Genomic DNA, 21943 nt, shown 5'->3' with positions numbered 1-21943 from the left:
TGTTGCCTACTGGATTATAAATGGGTTAAATTTAATGACTGAATGACTTTGCAGTTTAGTTCATTTTTATGCATGCACAGACATGGCGATGCTTGTCCCTTTTTTCATTCTGTTCTACCACCATGAAGATTTAAATTAGTTTTTTTAAGGTTGTTTCCCATACCTAGCTGGTTTACTTGATCCTATAGCCAATATCGATGTCAAATAGTTACAGTTATCTTGAAGAATTTCCAAGAGAGAATAAAATCTCTGCCCTTTGGTCTTAAGTTTTGGAGTGTAAATGGGAAAAGCAGACAGAAGAAAAGCTTGTTTCTATCCTAATGTTCGGTGGTTCTCTGCTTCTGTAAAGTATTCTGGTATGTGATACTATGTATCACATATCCATCTCAATCTCCATGAAAACAGGTTCTCATTTTCTCTTATCAAAGGAAAAAACATATTTGGTGGTTGATGAAACATAAAGTAGTTATTTGACTGCTTAAAGATAAATGTGTTATTGAAAGTAGCAAACTACTATTGTCTTCTTGCTTCTATTCAGATAAAATGAACACCAGTGATTCAGATGACTAAGAGTGACACATTTACCCCTTCTACTTCTTAATTGCAATGAATACAGTAGAACTTGTTCAGATTTGTGATTTTCTTCATCTTGCTTATAAATCTTTTTGTCCATCTTCTTAGATTAAGCATTGATTTTTCTGGGTGTCATCATAATCTTTCAAAACTGTATTTTCTTAAAATGTGTTCATTCTCTTGTAATTTTATACATTTTGATTTTAGGGTTGAATTCAATACTATGTCTTTCAGAAGAATTGTATTTCTACTGTCTTCAACAAAGTCAATTTAAACTGAAGGATCCATAGAAATAACTGAATTTTTAAGAGCCAAAAACATTTGGCCTCATTTAGACTTTAAAAAAAATCAATTATAAAACAAATCATCTGCCTTAGACTTTAGAGTTTTTTTTCCCCCCTTTTGTTTAATTTTCAGGATAATTGAAGTAAATCAAAATCAAAAGCAGGTGGAACAGGATATTAAAGTTGCTATATTTACATTGATGGTAGAAATAAATAAAAAAGGAAAAGCTCTACTGCATCAGCTTGAGGTAAGTTACTGTTAATGGGAGTATGTGGTAGTGATTTAATATATATTTTGTATGTATTTGTGAATTTGAAATCACAACCTTTTTCATATAATTGTTTTATGAATCAATAATATTTTCCATGCCCACGTTTTTCTTTGCCAGGCTCCCCATTGTTAAGCTGACAATTTATGACTTTATGAAACTAGGAATGTCTTTTTTTATTTTTTTTAATTTTAGTCTTTATTGTACTGTAGCCTGATAAATGAGAGTGAACCTACATTAAGAAAATTTAACCAAGGGCAATGGGTGCTCTCTAGGAAAGAACAGTCTTATTTAATAGCATGTATTTAATATGCCTTATGGGGTTTCCAGAACTTGGGCTATTTATGGAAAGGAAGGAAAAGACGTTCGTTCTGCTATATCCAGTAATAAATTTTTTTTAGACCAAATTAATCACGGTGTTTTAAAGATTATAATTCTTTATTCTACTTAAGTTGATTTTCAAATACAGTAATTCTTAGCGAAAGAATTTAAGCATTTTTTGAGTTTTTGACCTACCTTATAAAGCAAATGTAGATAACTGAATTGTTAAAAGCCTTTGCGTGATGTGTTAAAGAACAAAAACTGAGTAAATTCGAAGATCTAATTGGCTTTTTTGAACTATTTCATGAATCAGGCAGCATCCCATTTAGCAAACAGGGAGATACTTTTAGTAGGATTGTCTTAATTCTTACTGTTAACATCAAAGTGCAAATCATAATGCCTCGCTTGACAGAAGTTCTTTGTAAATGTTGAAGAGGTGAATCATTGTAGAGATTCATTTAGAAGTGACAACTTTGCCTCACTAAGGGGATGCATCTGAGCAAAATTTTTAGGCACACTTGTCTACAGCCATGCCACCCTGAATGTGCCCGATCTCCTGATCTCAGAAGCTAAGCAGGGTCGGGCCTGATTAGTACTTGAATAGGAGACCACCTAGAAATACCAGGTGCTATAGGTGCTAAAAAAATTTTTTTAGATATACTAAGTTAGCTATATTTAGTTCTCAAATATATATGTTTAACCTTATGAGATATTAAATAAAATGCCTCCTATCCTCAGCATTTTATTATCTTAATTGCAAAAGCCAATTAAGGAGAAATGCTTAGAGCACTTTGGATAGTTGTTTCTCACTGCAGGTGAGAAAAATACTACTGTCTTCATCAGCTTTTTTACACTTATGAAGATCAAGATCCAAAGTCAGTGTTGGACTTCAAATAAGAGGAGGTTACAACTTCTGCGTGATATATTAACATGATATTAGTTGTACATTTTAATAGTCTTGTATATTGATGCAGAAAGAATTTACAGTAAAGCAATTTAGAATGGAACAAGAATAAAAGAATCATGATGTTTGAAGATTAAAAACAAAATTCCTAAAAATAATTTTAGTTCAATGTCTTTATTATATAGTTGAAAAATTATAAGGTCTTTGTCAGAAAGTTCTGTTCCTCCTGGGAAAGCATGGTAATTCCCATGGTTTCTCAGCCATACTAAAGACTAAATGATTCTTTGGTTTTTTAGAAACAAATCCTTATTTAGTGAAGAAGCGTTCTGGCCAGGAGGAATCAGACCACATTTCCAGTAACTATTTTTTCAAGGTTCTGTGATTTTTCAAAAAATAAAAGCATTTGAACAATTTAAAAAGTTTTCAATGCTCTGCTTAAAATCACATATCCTTTAGAATTGCTTTCTAAGAGATTGGTTGCACACACATTTCTGTGGCTGTTTCCAGGCTTCACTATAAATCAGAATCACTTGCAGATTTTTTTTTTTTTTTAATTGAAGGTAAAGAACAGAAGATGACCAAAGTCCTCATCTCTAGGAATGAACCTGGTCATCAGTATTATTTTTAATCAACTTTACTGACTTACAATTTTTACAGCATGTTTTATACATGGTTCTATTCTTCATATCCATTTTCCTGGTTCATAGACTCCTCCTTTAAGGTAAATAAATGTAGTCAATTTTATCTAAGACTGGCCCAAATAGTTGTTACTATGGAAGACCAAGGAACTAGAGCTTCTGATTCTCAGTTTGCAACCTCCTCAAAAGTCAACAAAATTTCTATTCTTTCTAGAGTTTTTCCAGAGAATCACTTAGTTTTTCCAGAGGTCAGAAATAGCCTAATATGTAAGTTATCTCTGAACTTAAATTAGACATGACAAAGCCATCTTCAGTCACTGCAGTTTTTCCCTTAATTTAGTTTAGCACATGCGTATTTCTAAATTTTGAAACCTACTATGGCCAGGATCTAGGTTCATAATTTATTCAGAATATAAATCCATAATTTGAGTGTAGCAATTTTACTTTTAAACTTTTTTGAGAGGGGAGGGGGTATCAGTTGAAAGCCTTATTCTCTTTCCCTTTCCTTGCAAGTATAAGAAATTTTTGGATAGAGATCTCTAAAATGACCAAAGCTTGGTCTCTTTACTTTTGATTAATCTGCATTCTTGCTTGTGTACTTCCCTTAGAAAAGGGGAAATCCCTTATAGAGAAATTCTGTGTTCTACTTTTACATAGCTTTTCTAAGAGAGTATTGACACCGTCACTGTATAAATGGGCTCGCAAGGCAATTCTCAGTAGACAAAAATAATATATCTTTTTTTACCATACATAAAACGTGTTGTCTCCCGCATGTTATGACTGAGCACAGACCGGTTGCAATCAGGACTAGGATGCTAAAAGGTGAAACCATGTGATTTGCTAATCATATGATATGGTAACTTTTACTAGATTGCCGGATGGTAGGTACATCTGTTTTACTTGTGGGTACTGAATTTAACAGGCATTTACTGTATTATAGCTAATCTGCAGTTTTTGATCCCTTTTGGATATTGGAAGATACATGAACAGAAATCTAAATCCCAGAATACTAAAACCAGATGGCAGGGGTTAGGGGAGGGCACTGATGGTGTTGGCTTTGACATTTGGTTTGACACAGTCGTTTGCTGCAGTAAGAGTTATGTTTTGTACTAAGGGGAAAAAACACAAGTATTTTTCAGTTTCTGTTACTTAGGTTCTTAGAGGTGGTGGTTATTCTAATTTGGTAATCTGAAAATGACCATTAAAATATGTTATAGGCAGAAATAAATTGGAAATTATTTTCTTCTTTTCAGAGCCTCGCAAAGGACCATCGCATGAAACTTATGCAACAACAACAGGAAGTGGCTGGACTTTCTAAACAGTTGGAACATGTCATGCATTTTTCGAAATGGGCAGTTTCCAGTGGCAGCAGTACAGCGTTACTTTATAGCAAGCGACTGGTAAGATAGACTATTACATTTAATAAACCATCAAAATACAGAGAGAAACAATGAAGTGATTGGAATGCTTAAAATTCAGAAATGACCATTAGTCTTTGCTAAAATGCCTTTTACCTATTTCTAATTTTAATTGATCAAAATACTTTGGTTTTAAAAAATATTTTTAGCTGACAGAGAAACATAGGTCTTTTATGCATTTCTTGACAAGTGTGTGTGCTATCATTGGGCATATTCACAGGTTAGAAGCTCAAAGGCACCTATTTGAGGTTGGGACATCATGGGGACTATAAAGCCTGCTCTCCACTTCCCCCCAGTTTTGGTTGGGGTAGGAAGGGCACTTCAAGAGCCAAGGGAGATTCTGGCCTGGCCAGTTAGGTGACAAGGTGCCAGAGGTCACTCCAAGGGCCCAACCGGACCAGTGCCAGTCCTTTTCTCTCTCTCCAGTGGCTGGACTCATCGGTTTGCTTATCTACCACTAGGCTCTGGCTATCTAGAAGAAAATTGATCCAGGGAAGAAAACATAGCTGTCCCTTTCAGCCCATGTTCTCTCTTTCTTCTGTTTCTCTTTGGTGTTGAGTTCCTTCTCCCGGGCTTTCCCCCCAGCCCCCACCTCCTATTTGGAGAGTCAGTCGCAGCCCCAGGTTGATAAATCTATTGATTGTGATAGTTAAAAAAAAAAAATTAATTGCCATGTTTTAGGTGTAACTTCAGTTTTAATCTCCCATTGCCCCTCTCATTTTGTTCTTTTCCAGGTTTTCTCTGACTTAGTGGCAGTTGAACTCGATACTAACAATAATGATAACAGTAAACGTTTCCTGATTGCCCATAGTGTGCCATGCACTAATTCTGAGCATTTTCTACATAATATTTTCACTTAAACTTTAAAGTTATTTTTATGAGATAGGTATACCTGTCAATCTCCGTTGCAGGGGCAAATGAAACCAAGGCACAGAGTTAATAACATCCCTGCGATCACACAGGGAGAGGGATAGCCAGAATTCCAGCTTGGACACCTAAGCCCAGAGACTGTGTTCCTTTTGTCAGCACTACATTATTTATTCTATCAGTAGTACATGCTGATGAATGTTTCAGTCCATTTGCTACAAAATCGATTTGATGAACTATTTTGATGGTAGTCTAGAACCTCGCTCCTGAAAATAAGGCCTCCGTACTAATCGCATGAGGATTCTAGTTCAGTAGATCTGAAGTGAAGCCAGATTCTGTATTTCTAACAAGTTTCCAGGTGATGTTGATGCTGCTTGTCTGTAGCAAGGATCTAGAAGACATTTAGTCACTAGAAGTCAAACCATATAAACATTCTTAAAAATTCCTCCTCTACTTTAGAGATCCACAGAGATTTATAGTTTGAAATTAAATTATGACATCCAAATCAGTTTTCTGTTCCCCTACTCCATTTTTTGGAATTGGTAGCAGAAATTTTTAGTGACCATTTTGAAATGAGGAAATGCACTTCTGGATAAATTTTTATAAACTAGGTTCAAATATTGAGTAACTTATTAGAAAACTGATTTGTAACTATTTCAGAAACTATTCCTGATAATGAATTGTATTCAACTCTGAGGATTTTTTTTTTCTTTTTCATGTCTCTCTGTCTTTTGTTTTTCTTTTCTTTATTTGTTTTTATTTAACTACTTCATTGGTCTAATGAAAAAGAATTCTGTAGTACATATGATCTCTGTTACTTGTAATTTCCTCAAAGTAAAACAGAAAGATAAAAGGAAAAAGTGAGAGAATTTTTTTTTAATCAACTGGACCCATACAATAAAAGTAATAAAGATTATTTCTTCTGCACAATGATCTTTTGAAATAGAGATTGTCCTCTCTATTATTTGTAGGAGAAAATAGGCACAGAGAATCATAAGGAACCAATATTTACTAGATTCCTGATTGACTAAATCATATATATTTTTTTATTTTTAAAAGCCCATCCAAGTGGGCCTTGATATATCACCAGAAGAGGATATAATTAATAAAATAATTTGCCCATAGTGCATGCAGAGCTGAGACTTAGGATTGATTTTACACATTTAGAAAGATTTCAAATCTCATAAAATTTGAAAATTGCTATATTGTACAGCTGTTCAGAATTCTTGTGCTTTGTAAATATATCCATGTTTACTCAGGTTATCCTTTAAATATTAACTTTTTTATGCTTAAAAATAATACCTGTAGACCTGAAATTTCAAGCTTGGCCTACAATTCTTAGTTCATCTTTTTGCTATAGGAATTATAGTCAATAAAAAATCAAACCCATCGGAATACTAAATTCTTTCAGAAGTCTGGTTTTAAATATATGTTGAAATGTTTTCACAGTATTAGGATTCTTCTGTCATCTGTTAAACGTTGAATTTATCCATACATTATTTAGAAGGAAGGTAAGAAATATTGACAGAAGAGAGACCAAGAGAGTAAAACAGAAGTCATTCTTTTTACTAGCAGTCAATATTTTATAATACTAGTGATTAGGAAACTATTAAGGTATAAGTAGTAAAAAGGATTTCTACAATCCTTTCACTCCGTTTTCCCCATCCCCCCATCTAATTAATCTTTAAAGACCTTGTTGATGTTTACCAAATGTCATTGCCAATTCCTTACTTCAAATCCTCTGGGCTAAGAAAATATCATACTCTCTTTCCTTGGTACTGGTACCCTTTCCTGGAGTGACTTCTTTCTCCTAAATAACTAATTCTTATATTTTAGAGACTACCAGGTCCACTGTAGGTTCATCTTCCTTTCTTCTTGGCAACCTTCAGTGACCAAGATTGGGTTAGATTCCCTTTCTCTGTTCACAAAGCCATTGTGCATATGTCCATAATAATAATACTTAATCTGCTGTTTTTATAGTTGGATATTTTTCTGTTAATCTCATTAGATTATACTTCTTAATGGTAGGGATTTGTGCTTGATGTATAGGAGTTTAACAAAAGATTGATGGTGAAAAAATGAGTTCCAGATAACATCTCCTGTCAGGAAGCTATAAGTATAGATAAAACTAATTTTTACGGGATTGGAAACTAAAAACACTAACTTTCTTTTTTTCTTTGTTTATCTTAACTTTCTTAGAAAGGAGATAGTATACAGCATTGCCATCTCAAAAGCTGTTCTGACATTGTTCATAATTAAAAATATTTTTTGTCTTGCTTTTTGAACAGATAAGTTTTCAGTGTGAAATCTAAGTTTATTTATATTTAGATACATCCGAAATGATTAACAAATGTATTTAATGACCATTATTTATTATCTTAAGTCAGACTTTATGATTTCTCAAAATTATCCAAAACATGTGTCAGGAGTTTTGACAAGTATAATGGTTTGCATTTTAGACGGGTAATAATAATTTGACAAGAGAACTCTTCACATCGAATTGTGGTAAAATACAGCAGAAAAAAATATTAAGGAGCAGAGTTTGACCAAGTTTGATATTACTTCTAGAACTTGCCACAACTTAATTAGCACATAGATACTAGCTATCTAAGTTTTAAGTAAATTCTGTGTCTTCTAGCCATTTACCAGCAAAAGAAGGGATTTATAGCATAGTACCTCAAGTCCAAAAAAAAAAAAAATTATGTCTTAAGTGAATTACCTCAAGGTTCCCATTAATAAAACTGAATTCTGTTTAAGGAAGTACTCACATTTCTGATTTAATCATCTTTTCTTGGCAAGAAATCTTATATTCAATCGCCACACTAAACATAAGATATTGAAAGTGCTGTCAGTGTATGTGCCGAAAGGAGGAAAAAAGTTTTTAAATAAAAATGATCAAGCATCTTCACTTCCTGACCTGGAGGCATCAGCATGTGAAGAGGGTTGGGAATCACACAGAGGCACAAGGCCAGGAGCCAGAGATAAAAAGTGGGGAACACAGAGATGGTAAGCAGAGACAGTCAATGTCGTTTGGATTTTGCTTACATTAAGGAAATGAGTAAATGGATGAGGCAATGAAGTAAGTTTGTCAAGGGTAATGGTAGTCAAGATTTTCGCTACTAGAGAAGATGTCTAGAAAGATAGAAAGAAGGCTACTAAGAGCCCTAAGGTGTGTTGGATTGGAATTCGAGGTGTACATATGAACTCAAGTTTTATGCATGTACACAGAGAGATCTGGAAATAGTTACAAACGTGTATGTATATATCTATATGTATGTATGTGTTTGTGTGTTAAACCCTAATAGCAGTGAGCCCACTCTCCTTCCAGATCTTGTTTTCTAAATTCCAAGCAAAGTAAGGGAAGTGATGGAGACATGTCAAAAAGACCAGGATCCAGCCTAAAAGGCCTCCCCCTTGGCAAATCAACCAGTTTGAGGCTCAAACTAAATATAATAATGGATCACAACACATTGAATTAAGTAGGAATACGTGAGTCCATGATGATATAAGTAAGTAAATGCTAAAGAAAATTTTGTCAGAATGTAAATTAATAAGTATAGAAAGAATAATGGACCTAAAGAAGCTCATTTGGTCACTATCATAGAGGTAATTCTTCTAGAAAGAGTTATCAGTGAATAATAATGCGGTGGGTAAAGGATTGATGAGGAACAGGATTTGAGTATAATCCTAAATACTAATCATTTACAGAGTGGGGAAAGTGGTGAATTTAAGGTGGGGAAACTGGGCAGCAAAATTGCCAGGTGATGAAGATTAATATCTGCAATGGTGGGACAAGTTGACATCCTGAGTCTCCTGATATGATGCACTGAGAAGTGCACGTTATCATTTGTGTGGTATTCCTGACAATGTTCTTTATTAAGTCTGATCAGAAGGAAGTACACTCAGACCCAGGTTGAAGGTCATCCTACAGAATGTAAGGCCTGAAATCTTTAGACCCATCAGGTACATGAATGGTAGGGAAAGATTAAAACTGAAGCGACATGGCAGCTAAATGCATCCTGGAAAGACACTGCTGGGATATTTGGTGTTTAAATGAGATCTTTCGATTGGATGGTAATGTTGTACAAACTCGCTTTCTGAATTTAGAATTTGCTGCTTATGTCAAAGGATCTTTGTTTTAGGATACACTCACTGGAGTGTTTAGGGGAGACAGAACCTCATGTCTGCAGCTTGCTGTTAGAAAATTCAGAAAAAGACTAGTCATAATAGTGTTTATGCGTAGGAGCAGTTGGGCAGTGTTGTAACAAATGTGCTAATATGTTAACAGTTGGGAAATCTGGGTGAAGGATTCTTTTCACTTTTCTGCAATTTTAAAGTTATTTCAAAATATTTTTAAAATTTTTTTTTTAGGTAAGGCAACCCTTGGTTGACCTCACAGATTGCAAGGACCTTGTCAGCTTATAATCCCTTATTTTTTATGCCTATAGCACCTGGTCTTCCTAGGGGTCTCCTATCCAAGTACTAACCAGGCCTGACTCTGCTTGGCTTCCAAGATCAGATGGGATCGGGCTTGTTCAGGGTGGTATAGCTGTACACAAGTTATTTCAAAATAAATGATTAAATTTTGGAAAATGATAAAGCATGAAGATATTTATAAAGGAAAGTTCTTGAAATCTTTTGGTTAGCACATTATGAGCATGTTTCATAGAAAAATTAGAGGATGCAAAAAATGAAGAAAAGAAGAAAAAGTTGGGGGAAAGAACATTGTATTGAGTGCTATTTGGTAAACACTGCCAAGTATTCTACATAGTGTCAAAATAAGTTAATGGTTTCTACTCAGAATTTATAGCTATTTATTTATTGAATTCTGGCTATTTATCAGGTGGCATTCTAAGTACTCAGGGGACAGAAAACAAAAATCTCTGCCCTGGAGTTGCATTTCAGTGGAGATAGGCAATACTAAAATAAATAAAATATATAGACTGTTGTGTAGTATTAAATGCTCTAGAGAAAAGTAAAAGTAAAAGGGAGGAGTCTGGGAGCATTGGGGTAGGGGTTGTAATTTTAGGTAAGTTTGTCTAAAGAGGGTGCTATTTGAGCAAATGCGTGAAGGAAGTGAGGAAGCAGACCACACAGATGTTTGGAGAGTATTCTGGCAGCACAGCAAGTTCAAAGACCGAGGTGGGAGTGTTTGTGATGTGGACATAAGGAAGCCTGAAGCGCTGGAACAGAGTGAAGGAGCAGAGAGTAAGTAGTATGAGAAAGGTTAGAGAAGTAACAGAAAGACAGACGGCACAAGCCTTGCAGTTCATTACAAGGACTTTGGTTTTTAACGGGTGAGATGGGAAACCATTAGAGGAGCTTGAGGAAAGGAATGACAGAGTATGATTTATAATAACACAGTCACTCTGGCTGCTGAGGATAAGTAGCTGAGGGCCAAGGAGAAGAAATAGGGAGACCAGTTAGAACCTTTCTGCAATAAGGTGGCATTTCCAGGGTGGTAGCAATAGAGTTGATAGGAGAATTGGTAGGATTATTCATATCTTTTAAGGAGACAACAGGTTGCTGACAGTTTGAATGTAGGGTGTGAGGGAAAGAAAGGAACCTAGGACTAACTAAGCAGTGGGAAAAATAGTGTTGCCAGTAACTGAGACGGGGCCGATTATAGGACGAGCAGACTTGAGAAAGATCGGGAGCAGCTCCCCTTTTAGACTTTTAACTTCGACATGCCTGTTAGACAACAGGGTGGAGATGCTGAGTAAGCAGTTGGAAATGCAAGTTCAAAAGTGAAGACTAGGCTTGAGATGTAAATGGAGAAGTCATTTAAACTGTGAGACTAGACGAGGTCGCCAAAAATATGCAGGTGTAAGAGAAAAGAGAACAGTTGAAAGGCTGAGCTCTGGGGCCTTCCAGCGTATACGGTAATGGAGAGGGAAAAGAACCAACAGTGGAGACTGAGATGGTACGTTGGAACCCAGACCTGTTCTCAGCAAACCCCCAAAGTAGCAGCAGGGGCAATAGGGGAGAAACCATGAGATAGTGTACGAGAAGCCAAGGGAATAAAATGTTTCCGTGAGGGCCGAGTGCTGTGTGTAAAAGCTGCTGAATGCCTGTGTGAAGTGGTTTCAGAAGAGAACTGGGGGAAAGAAATGGAGGACACTACATAGAAATGGGTCTTTTGAAGAATTTTGCTATAAAAGCACAAGAGGAGGGGGCAGTTGATGGCAGTAGAAAAGGAGACAGGAGTTGCGTTTTTAGCTGGTGAAAGTTAAAATCTGTTTATGTGTCGATGTGTGAGTGATCCAGTAAAATGGAGAGCCGGGTGATACAGAGGAAGGAAGAAAATTGCTGAGTCATGACTGTGAGTAAACTAGAGGGGTCGGTGCTACTGCACAAGTGGAAGGATTGTCATGGCCGTTTATTTAATGCGTTGTAATAAGAGAGAACACTACTATTGATAGATGGTGGAAGATTGTAGAAGGTTATTGCCTGTTTTCTTAGTGAAATAGTAAGCAGAACCATTAGCTGAGATGGAGAATGGGGGAGATTTCGGAGATTTGAAAAGAAAAAAGAAGGTTTGATAATAGTTGTTTAGAAAAGTAAGAAAGTGAAGGACTAGAGAAATGTCATGATAGCCAGTCAACCTTAGGACCGATCCAAAATAAGTAGTCATGTAGTTAGAAGTGAGATCAGTTTCTTTATCAGTCCAATTACATTCAGGCAAAAGTATTTAACTAAGGTCGTTTCATCTGGGGAAAACAGTTTAGCTCCAATGTTACTCCAGCCATAATTTTTGATGATTTTAATATCCGAAACTAGATGATCTTTCTTTCCAGCTTACTTCCGCTGGTACCCAGATAACAATACTCCCACAAACCCTAAAGGTCCTTATGTGCCTCTTACAATTGTTCCCTGTCCTTCAACCTCACCTTATCATTACCCTTACCCTCTATCCCTCAGTACCTCCTTGTCCAGCTTAAATCCCAGGGTCGAACATCATAATCTCCTTGCATATGCCCATAACACCTCTTTCTCTCACCTACCCCATTACACATAATCCCTTGCCTCTCCTCAAGGATTGAGAGAAGTATTCCCTGAGGACTGCGTGTGGATGGTGGTGGGTGTTGTGATGACATGAAACTCAAAAGAACAGGAGCAAGGAGAACCATCCCCTTAGCAGGCCTAGTTCTGGGCTGTACTTACGTTTTCCGAGCAGAGATTAATTTGTCTTTTCTGTAATTCATTAGCCACCTAATCTAAATTCTGAATCCTTCTTTAAAAGAGTAAATAAAAACAAAATGTGTTAATTTTTTTAGTTTTACAAACATTTAGTTGGTGTTTCTGTGAAGTTTTGTTAATTAAAAAAAACTGACTTTAACCTATCACTTCAAGAGACTTCAGTTTTGTAGTCAACAGTATAACCAGTTGAGTTATACCTCAAAATTTTTAATGTTTTGGAAAGAAAACTGTTATATGTCTACTTTTAAAAAAAAAATAAGTTTCAAGTATACAGTACATTGATTAGACATTCATATAGTTTATGAAATGATCTCCCTCATGACTGTGGCTCTACACATAGCCGTTCCCTTACTGCTCTCTGCATTCCCTTTACCGTGCTCCCCATGTCCGTGACCCTCTATGGACTAATTCGTACTTCTTTAACCCTTCACTGCTTTCTCACAGTCCCCGCCCCTCTCTATATTTGTGGGTCTGTTTTCAATTAGTTTGTTCTTTTTGTTCCTTAGATTCTGCATACAAGTGAAATCGTATGGTATTATCTTTCTCTGTCTGACTTAATTTCACTCAGTGTAATGACCTCTAGGTCATCCATGTCTTTGCAAATGATAGGGTTTTATTTATTTATTTATTTTGATGGCTGAGTGATATTGTGCATAAGAACCATAATTTCTTTATCCAGTCATCTGTTGATGGGCATTTAGGTTGCTTCCATATCTTGGCTATTATAACTACTACTGCCATGAACATAGGGGTGCACAGTTCTTTGTGAATTATTGTTTTGGTTTTCTTTGGATAAATACCCAGAAGTGCAATTGCTGGGTCAAAAGGCAGATCCATTTTAAATTTTTTGACTGTTTTCCATAGCAGCTGTAGCAATTTGCAATCCCATCAACAATGTATGAGGGTTCCCCTTTCTCAACATCCTTGCCAACACTTGTTCTTTGATTTATTGACGATAGACATTCTGACAGATATGAAGTGATATCTCATTGTGGTTTTAATTTGCATTTCTCTGATGATTAGTGACCTTGAGCATCTTTTCATATGTCTATTGCCTATCCGTATATCTTCTTTGGAGAAATATTTATTCAGGTCCACTGCCCATTTTTTAATTGGATTTTTGTGTTGTTTTTTTTGTATGAGTTCTTTATATATTGTGGATATTAACCCCTTATCCGATGTATCATAAGTGAATATCTTCTCCCATTCAGTAGGTTGTCTTTTTGTTTTGTTGATGGTTTCCTTTGCTGTGCAAAAACTTTTTAGTTTGATATAGTCCCATTTGTTTATTTTTTCTTCTGTTTCCCTTACTTGAGGAGATCCAGAAAGAAATTATTAATAGCAGTATCAGAGGAATTACTGCCTATGTTTCTTTGTAAAAGTTTTATCGTTTCGTGTTTTACATTCAAGTCTAATCCATTTTGAGTGTAGTACATGGCGTAAGAAGGTGGTCTGATTTTATTTTTTTGCATATATTTTTGCAATTTTCCAAGCACTATTTATTGAAGAGGCTGTCTTTATTACTCCATTGTATATTCTTGCCTCCTTCGTGATATAGTATACGAACGTGTAGACATGGATTTATTTCTGCGCTCTCTGTTCTGTTCCAGGTAGTGTGATACCGCTACCCTTGTTCTTTCTCAAGATTGCTGTGGCTATTTGGGATCTTTTATGGTTCCATATAAATTTTAAGATTATTTATTATAACTCTCTGAAAAATGCCCTTAGTATTTTGATGGAGATTGCATTGAATCTATAGATGGCTTTGGGTTGTATGGACATTTAAATGATGTTGATTCTTCCTACCCATGAGTACATTATATGCTTCCATTTATTTCTGTCTTCTTCAGCGATTATAATTTTCTGAGAAAGAGGTCTTTTACCTCCTTGGTTAACTTGATTCCTAGATATTTTATTATTTTTGATGCAATTGTAAGTAAATGAGATTGTTCTCTTAATCTCTTTCTGAAAGTTTATCATTGGTGTATAAAAACGCAACTAGCTTCTGAATATTCATTTTGTATCTGGCTACTTTACTGAATTTATTGATCAGTTCTAACAGTTTTTTGGTGGCATCTTTAAGGTTTTCTATATATAGTATCATGTCATCTGCAAATAATGAGAGTTTAACTTCTTCCTTTCCGATTTGGATACCTTTTATTTCTCTTGTCTGATTGCTGTTAACATGTCTACTTGTTATAATTTATATATGATTGCTTGTGTTGGCATATATACCAGAGACCATTTTTTTGTGTATTTCCTGGGAAGTTACTTAATAAATTACATACCTGATAAAAATATTGATGTTTAGTTGTCTCTCTGCTTTCTTCTAGATCACATACCGGTTACGGCACCTCCTTCGAGCAAGGTGCGATGCTTCCCCAGTGACCAATAATACCATCCAGTTTCACTGTGATCCTAGTTTCTGGGCTCAAAATATTATCAATTTAGGTAGGCCATTCTGTACATTTTCTCAAAGTGCCATTTGTTTCTGGAACTCCTAATGATTATGATATGTTATTGAAAATGTATTGCCTTCTACCCCCAAAGTGTTTTCATTATCATGTTTGAAAACATGGAATTTTCACTAGTAGTTAATTAATGTGTCTATATATGCGACATATGAATAAATATAAACATGTAAACATGTGGATGATATGGAACATTCCCTTTATCACATCCTTCATCAACTACCAGTATTCCCTTTGATGACAGTTTTGGGCTCATTGATTGCTCTGTCATTCCCTAGGCTAGCTTCTGGGTAGGACAGGAAGAAATGGCTGGAAAGAGTCAGTGCTCAGAACACCAGTCCCGAACCTTTTTGGCACCATGGACTGGACTGGTATTCCTATGAGATTCTAATGCCTGATGATCTGAGGTGGAGCTGAGACGGTGATGCTAGCACTGGGGAATAGCTACAAATACAGAGGAAGCTTTGCTCACTTACCTGCTGTTTACCTCCTGCTGTGACCTGGTTTCTAACAGGCCACAGACCAAGGGTCTACAGCCTGGGGGATGGGGAATCCTGGCTCAGAACACACCAGAAATGGAATAGAATTACACAAATTTCATCCATATAAGAGAAAAACAAAAAGAATGATAATCGAGTAATCCTTTGAAGAAAATGTGATAAAGTGACCTGTGCAGTTCAGTTTAGAAATGAATGCAACCATCTGTTTATTGATCCATAACAGGCAACTGGAATCACATTCTCACCTATATTACAAAAAGCGTCTTAATACAAAGCATATAAGTAACTATCGCTTAGCCTATCGTACCCTACCCCCACACGTACAACTATGTAGAAAACCTATCACAAGTTATATATGCACACAAGTAATCATATATGTAGAGATACATGTACTTATAAGTATGTCACTTACAAAATAGACCACACAATGTAGGCATAGGTAAAATTAAGACAATATGTGTAACTGTACACACACAAATGATATAGATGAAGCTACATCAGCAAAAATAAAAAATGCATCTCCTGTTTGTGAAACTTGGAGACAAGTTAAACTATATGACTTTTCAGAGCTGTCATTTATAGCTCAGCAAATTGTCATTTACAATGAGATTTACCTTTTAAATTTTCCAAGAAGTAGACAAGTCTCCCAGACTCTGAGAAATACCTTTTCTAGAACAAGGAAAAAATATTGTCCTAGATGAATTCGGTTAATGTTATTGTGTGATTTGGGTAAGTTGTTCAATCTCTCTGAACCTTAGATCCCTTAACTATAAAAAGGTTTTTAACAGGAATGTACATAGACTCACAGTCACAATGCCTAACACACAGTATTTAATGAATGATAACTATATATTTTTAATATGAATGTACTTAGTAAATCAAAAACATTTAATTCTCTACTGTTGAAGAAAGAAAACTTTGCCTTCTGCTTGGATCAACTCTATTAGTGGCACCTTTAAACTCGTAAGTTGTAAGCCAACGTATTCTGACAGAGAACTGATATCATTTGCATTGTGAAAGTGGAAGGAACTTGAGAAATGCCATATTATTAATATTAAATCAGAAATATTTTGTGGGATTGTTTTTAGTACCAGCGTCTGATTGGCTTGTTTTATTTTGATATACCTATTCAAAACATAGTCTGAAGCTCCTTCAGGAAACCACAGAAGTCTTCCTTTTTCAACTGCATATCTCTGTGTGGCTGGAATTTCCTCATATATTTTAACCTAAATGATATATTATGACAGGTAATGCAGAAACAGAGTATAGCTATTAAGCCAGATATTTAAAGAGATTTTCAAAAATGTAAAACAATGTCACTCTTCAGTAAAATTTTTTAAAGTTATTTTTCATAAAATGTGTATTATTATGAGTTTATTACTTTTAAATGAATTAACGAGTAAATTTTTTTTAATTCTCCTTTTTAGTTTCAAATATGGTAAATTTTGATAGAACCTCCATTAACACGAGCTCTTTGGAGCCTTCTATATTTAAGAGTGTAAAGGGTTCCTGAGATCAAAAAGTTCCTTGGCAATTCTAAAGTTTAGCAAAAATAGTCTTACAAAATGTGGTTTTTCACTATCAGAAAAACGTTAGAACTTAACCCCTTCTCTTTGATTAGGTTCTTTAGTTATTGAAGATAAAGAGAGTCAACCACAAATGCCTAAGCAGAATCCTGTCGTGGAACAGAACTCACAGCCACAAGGTGGTTTATCTTCAAACCAGTTATCCAAGTTTCCAACACAGATCAGCCTAGCTCAATTACGACTCCAGCATATGCAGCAACAGGTAATGGCTCAGAGGCAACAGGGGCAACGGAGGCCAGCACCTGTGGGTTTACCAAACCCTAGAATGCAGGGGCCCATCCAGCAGCCTTCCATCTCTCATCAGGTAAATTTGGAAGCAGGCCTGTCCTAACTTAGATAATTATAGTACAATTGTGTTCAGCAGTTCTTAAAATAACCAAGACATCTGTCATCCATGATTTAAATACCTGAATTTACAAGAATTTATCACATTGAGGATCTCTGATTTAACTCCTAGGTTTCAGGCCTTCTCAAAAAAGAATTAATGGTTTATTTAGCTGATACACCTATTTTCATCTGTTTTTCATGGTCTTCAAATTATAATAGAGGATAAATGATTTCATTCCTAAACAACCCATGCCTGTGATTGATGGGAAAAGTTGTATACCTGTGCCTCGTAATTCCTTTATTAGTGCTTCACAATGACCGATACTTTCGGTATCTCTTCTCTGTGGGGATGCAATGTTTAGAAAACCACAATGTATCTTAGAAACTAGGGTAAAATGAAATAGAAATGGGTATAGGGGTGTGGTCATTAGAAATCTACTTTTTCAAACTTTATTTCTGAGCAAATAGTCCATGAACCATTCTTATTTTCACTAGATATAAAATACTATTTACTTTTAATCCAATTTTTGAAAATAAAAGGTTTATATACTTTGTCGAATAGTTGAACCATCCTACTCAGATTAATGTGGGCATACTTAGATTTAACAAAGGTTTAGTAAGGAGTATAAAGTCTAATTTATACAATTTTCCTGTTATTTTCGGTTACATTTATTTATACTCTTCATATTTTTGAGAAGAATTTAAAGCGATTTACAGTAAATGACACAAATGAAATGGAATGCGGTTTAATAAGAGCTTAATAAAGTCTGTAGAACTAGGCTAAGAAATCTCATTACACACAAGAACAAGACTTAGCCAGAACTTTTTGTCAACCTACGCAATAAAAAAAAAATAGTATCTATTGATAAAAAGGAAACATGCCAGTTAGAGGAGAAACTTTTTACTAGCATTTTACTAGCAATAAAGGGAATATATAATATAGGTATTTATGAAAAGCAATTAAATGGCCTATAGCATTTCTTTAGAAGTTGTACTGAACAGAAATGGTCTTCATAGGACTCTTGGTTCAACCTTAAGTAAAAGTTGTAGGCATACGTAGATCCTGATTTTGTTAAGTCGCTCCTTTGAAGGCCTGGGGTGATGTATTTGAGGTTTATGGCTTTCTAGTAATTTGATTAGGAAGACATGTCAAATCCAGGGGAATATTAGTATGTCCAATTGATTATTCCTCTCAGACTGTTTCAACCCAGGCGTTTACAAGAAAAAGAAAAAAAAAAAAACACAACTTAGGATGTCTTTGGTGAGTATTCCATGGGAAAAGAATTGTACATGTTAGATTCCAGGAGTGCAAACTGGCAACATTGAAATTTTGTTAAGAAAATTGAGGAATAGTTTTGTCATTAGCTCTGCAGACTGCAGAGTAGCGTATTGCAGATAGACTGCAAAGAGTACCAAGATTTTTCTGAAGATAAATACGAAGAGGAGAAGAGAGAGAAAATATCATGTGTTGAGTGCTCTAATGCTAAGCATTTGCATCATTAATATTTATCTTAAATGTCTGGAGATGAGAAATGATTTTTATGTAATTGTTTATTATCCCGAAAAGGAACAAATCTATGATTTGTTAATTGCCTTTTCACTAAGATGTGAAGAACTGAGGCATTAATAGATATTACATGACTTGGTCACATTGTCATGAATTTTACACAAGCAATGACAGCAGAAGTGACCTCGGAACCTTTAGTTTGTGTATCTCAGAAATTTGCTTTTGATCTTATTTTTCTTCTCTAGGATTTACTGCTACATAATTTTTATAATGTACAATCTTTATTCAACCTAATTTTCCCATTTAGAAACAAAGTAATTTTTGATCATTACTTTATATATTATTCTTTTTCTGTCGACTCTCAGTGACTCTTGTACTTCACACTCTCTTCTCTCATTTTTAGCTGTTCTCTGCCACACAGCCACTCATACATGTTTCACTCATCAGTTTGCACTTTCTATAAATTTTTACACTGTCTTGCTTACTTACGTTCTTAGTTTTCTACTAGTTTATTTGCATATACGTATAGGAAAATGTCTATAAGTAGGTGTGTGTGTGTACCCTCAGATAGGTGGATATGTTCAAATCATACTCTTTATATGTTCATAGGGTCCAAGTAAATTTAAAGGACTACTTCTAAAAATCGCTCATATAACTCCCTATTTCTTCTTCTGAAGATTCACCATGTACTCTGCATGGTTAAAGAGTCGGGTGATACAGAGGTAGAATACATAATTATATGACTGCATATAATTGGTATAGACCTGATAGACGTGCATCTCTGTTTGGTTTAGCAATATACAGTATATTGTACTCCAATAGACCTAAGTTTTGTTAGCACCGTCAATATTTTATACATAATTTACAGCAGTGGTTCTTTCTCCTGAGCCAGATTTACTCCTGGGGAAGTACTCTCATTTAATATGTATACATTAATTTTTCTAAATAGTGGATGAATGTTAGACATCTGTTATCCTTCGTGGTTATACACAGTTGGGAACTGCTGACCTAGAATAAAATCAAAACCTATAACAATGAAGGTACTTAGAGTGAAGATGAGGATGAATATGTGTTGTTTTCCTTAAGAACTCAACTGGTTTTCTATTCTCCCTTTTACCTTCTGTATCTTGTAAATTAATAGGTTAAAATAACACTGATTTGTTATTTTTTAATGCTCATTACTAGTTCCTAGTATTTTTCTTTCAGGTTGCTTCCTCAGTCACAGGGTTCTTGGAAATTAACTCGATAAACTATTACAGTTTAGGAAAGGCAAAAAAAAAACCACTAAAAACAGTCATCTCACATCGCAGGGTTGACATCCATTCATTCCTGTACTGATTTCTCACGGAGTACGTTACTCTGGCATCAAGTGTCACTTCTTGACTGACTCAATATGAATCTGGGTAGGGGAATGAGAGTAGCAAAATCTTCTACAACTACCTTATTTCTTCTTTAAGGATATTTTGTGTGTTTTTCCACTTTTTAAGGAATTATCTTTTAGATAAATTTAGAAATTTTCCACTATAATTTTCTATTTTTTCTGTTTGTGTTTCTGTGATATAAATCCCATCAAATCACAAAACTTTAATAGAAGAATGAAAGCAATTGTTACGGCTTCAGGCTTTTTGCTTCTGTAAAGTTTTGACATTTCTCTAATATTTTTCTAATCTTCACCCACAGAATTCCCCTTGGTCTTGAAACAGTATCGAAATCTTCCATTGGGTCTATAGTTGCTTGTTACTCTTGAATATTACTAAGGGAGAACCCAATGCTAAATAATTTGTAAGAAAGGAGCGAGAAGCAATGTTACCCAGTAAAGGAAAGAAAATTCCAAAAATGGGAGAAGCAAAAGAAAAGAGGGCAAGGCTATCTACTTTATAGCTATCTGCCTTCATCTGTCAAAGTTTAAGGTGTTGCTACTTCAACTTTATCAATTCCACATTTATTTGTCCATTTGAGAATGTGGGAGTTAATAGTTCCCTCTGTGAGGAATTCTAATTATGTACAGTTAAGATAGCCTGAAAAGAAGTATTTGCAATAAGTTGCCAACAATAGAAATGGATAGTCAGGATGAGACTAGCATATAATATTACCTTTTTTAGAACACTGGTCTCAATTTCCAGGGCCAGTCTTTATGAACAAAGAAGGCTTGCCGTCCCAGCCCTTGCCCTATCCTGTAATCAGCCAGTGTTGTCCTTGAAGGGTTTCCTTTCAAAATCTTTTTCTTTAGAGAAACTCATCGTCTAAGCTGTAATTAGTCAGTACCTAAATCAGTCCTCAGCTAAATACCAGGACATGTTTTGGTAATGATATGGCAGACTAGATTTGAATTAAAGCCTTAGTGCTGCCTTTTACTAGCTGTGTGACTTTTTCAAGTTATCTAAGCTTTCAAATGGTTAGTGTCCTAATTTGTAAAATGAGGGGATGGTATTAATGAGATAACATGTAAAATGCCAAACACAGTGTCTAGCATATAGTTTGATCTCAGATCTAAAATTCATTTACTTTTAAATGTTACTAATACTAACCATTTTCATTACTAATGATTTATTGGTTAAGAGTGTATACCTTGGAGCCAGAGTACTTGTTCAGACCCTTGCTCCATCCCTTACTATCTTTGTTAATCTTTGACAAGTTACTTAAATTCTCTATACTTTAGTTTCCTTTCCTGTAAAATAGAAATAATCCCTGCCTCACAGGATCATTGTGAAGATTGAGTTAACACATCTAAAGCACATGTAAAGTAGTACTGTCCTGTAATAACTGCGCAATAAAATGTTAGCAGTTACTATTTTAGGAGGTTTGAAGAGGGCAATTCTTTGAAAAAGATAATCATCAATGACATAGAAGGATACCAAAGACAAGTTTTCCCCACTTCTCACTGTGGCCTAGGTTCATTCCTGGTATAACCTACTTATAGTTGGAAACCCCTCTCCCAAGGCTTTTTCTTAATAAAACTCCTGTCTTTAAATTGCTCATACACATTCTGGAAGGCTGCCTCCTTCCCCCATACCCTTGTTGTAGTATTAATTAATAATTCATATGTGGCAGAGTTGCTGTCTTTCTATAAAAGTTATA

General features: G+C 35.2%; 1 protein-coding gene and 2 pseudogenes across 2 annotated transcripts in view; 2 read left to right on the top strand and 1 right to left on the bottom strand.

Moving 5' to 3' along the window:
- Positions 1–21943, top strand: part of TRIM24 (tripartite motif containing 24) — a 95195-nt gene that overhangs the window by 58518 nt on the left and 14734 nt on the right. Inside the window, exons 6-9 of one of the 2 annotated variants that reach the window (XM_016161872.2) lie at positions 991–1105; positions 4243–4389; positions 14808–14925; positions 17067–17233. In XM_016161872.2, coding sequence (XP_016017358.2) covers positions 991–1105; positions 4243–4389; positions 14808–14925; positions 17067–17233 — 547 coding nt within the window. Of the gene's footprint in view, positions 1–990; positions 1106–4242; positions 4390–14807; positions 14926–17066; positions 17336–21943 lie in introns of both variants that reach the window. The other variant, XM_016161871.2, reaches the window with a different exon arrangement.
- On the top strand, positions 1968–2084 carry LOC118611163 (annotated as a pseudogene).
- Positions 9714–9831, bottom strand: LOC118611169 (annotated as a pseudogene).

This window comes from Rousettus aegyptiacus, unplaced genomic scaffold (assembly GCF_014176215.1).
Source record: "Rousettus aegyptiacus isolate mRouAeg1 unplaced genomic scaffold, mRouAeg1.p scaffold_m13_p_13, whole genome shotgun sequence".
NCBI lineage: Eukaryota > Metazoa > Chordata > Mammalia > Chiroptera > Pteropodidae > Rousettus > Rousettus aegyptiacus.
Note: the sequence above shows the minus strand (reverse complement) of the source record. Positions and strands in the feature narration are given on the sequence as shown.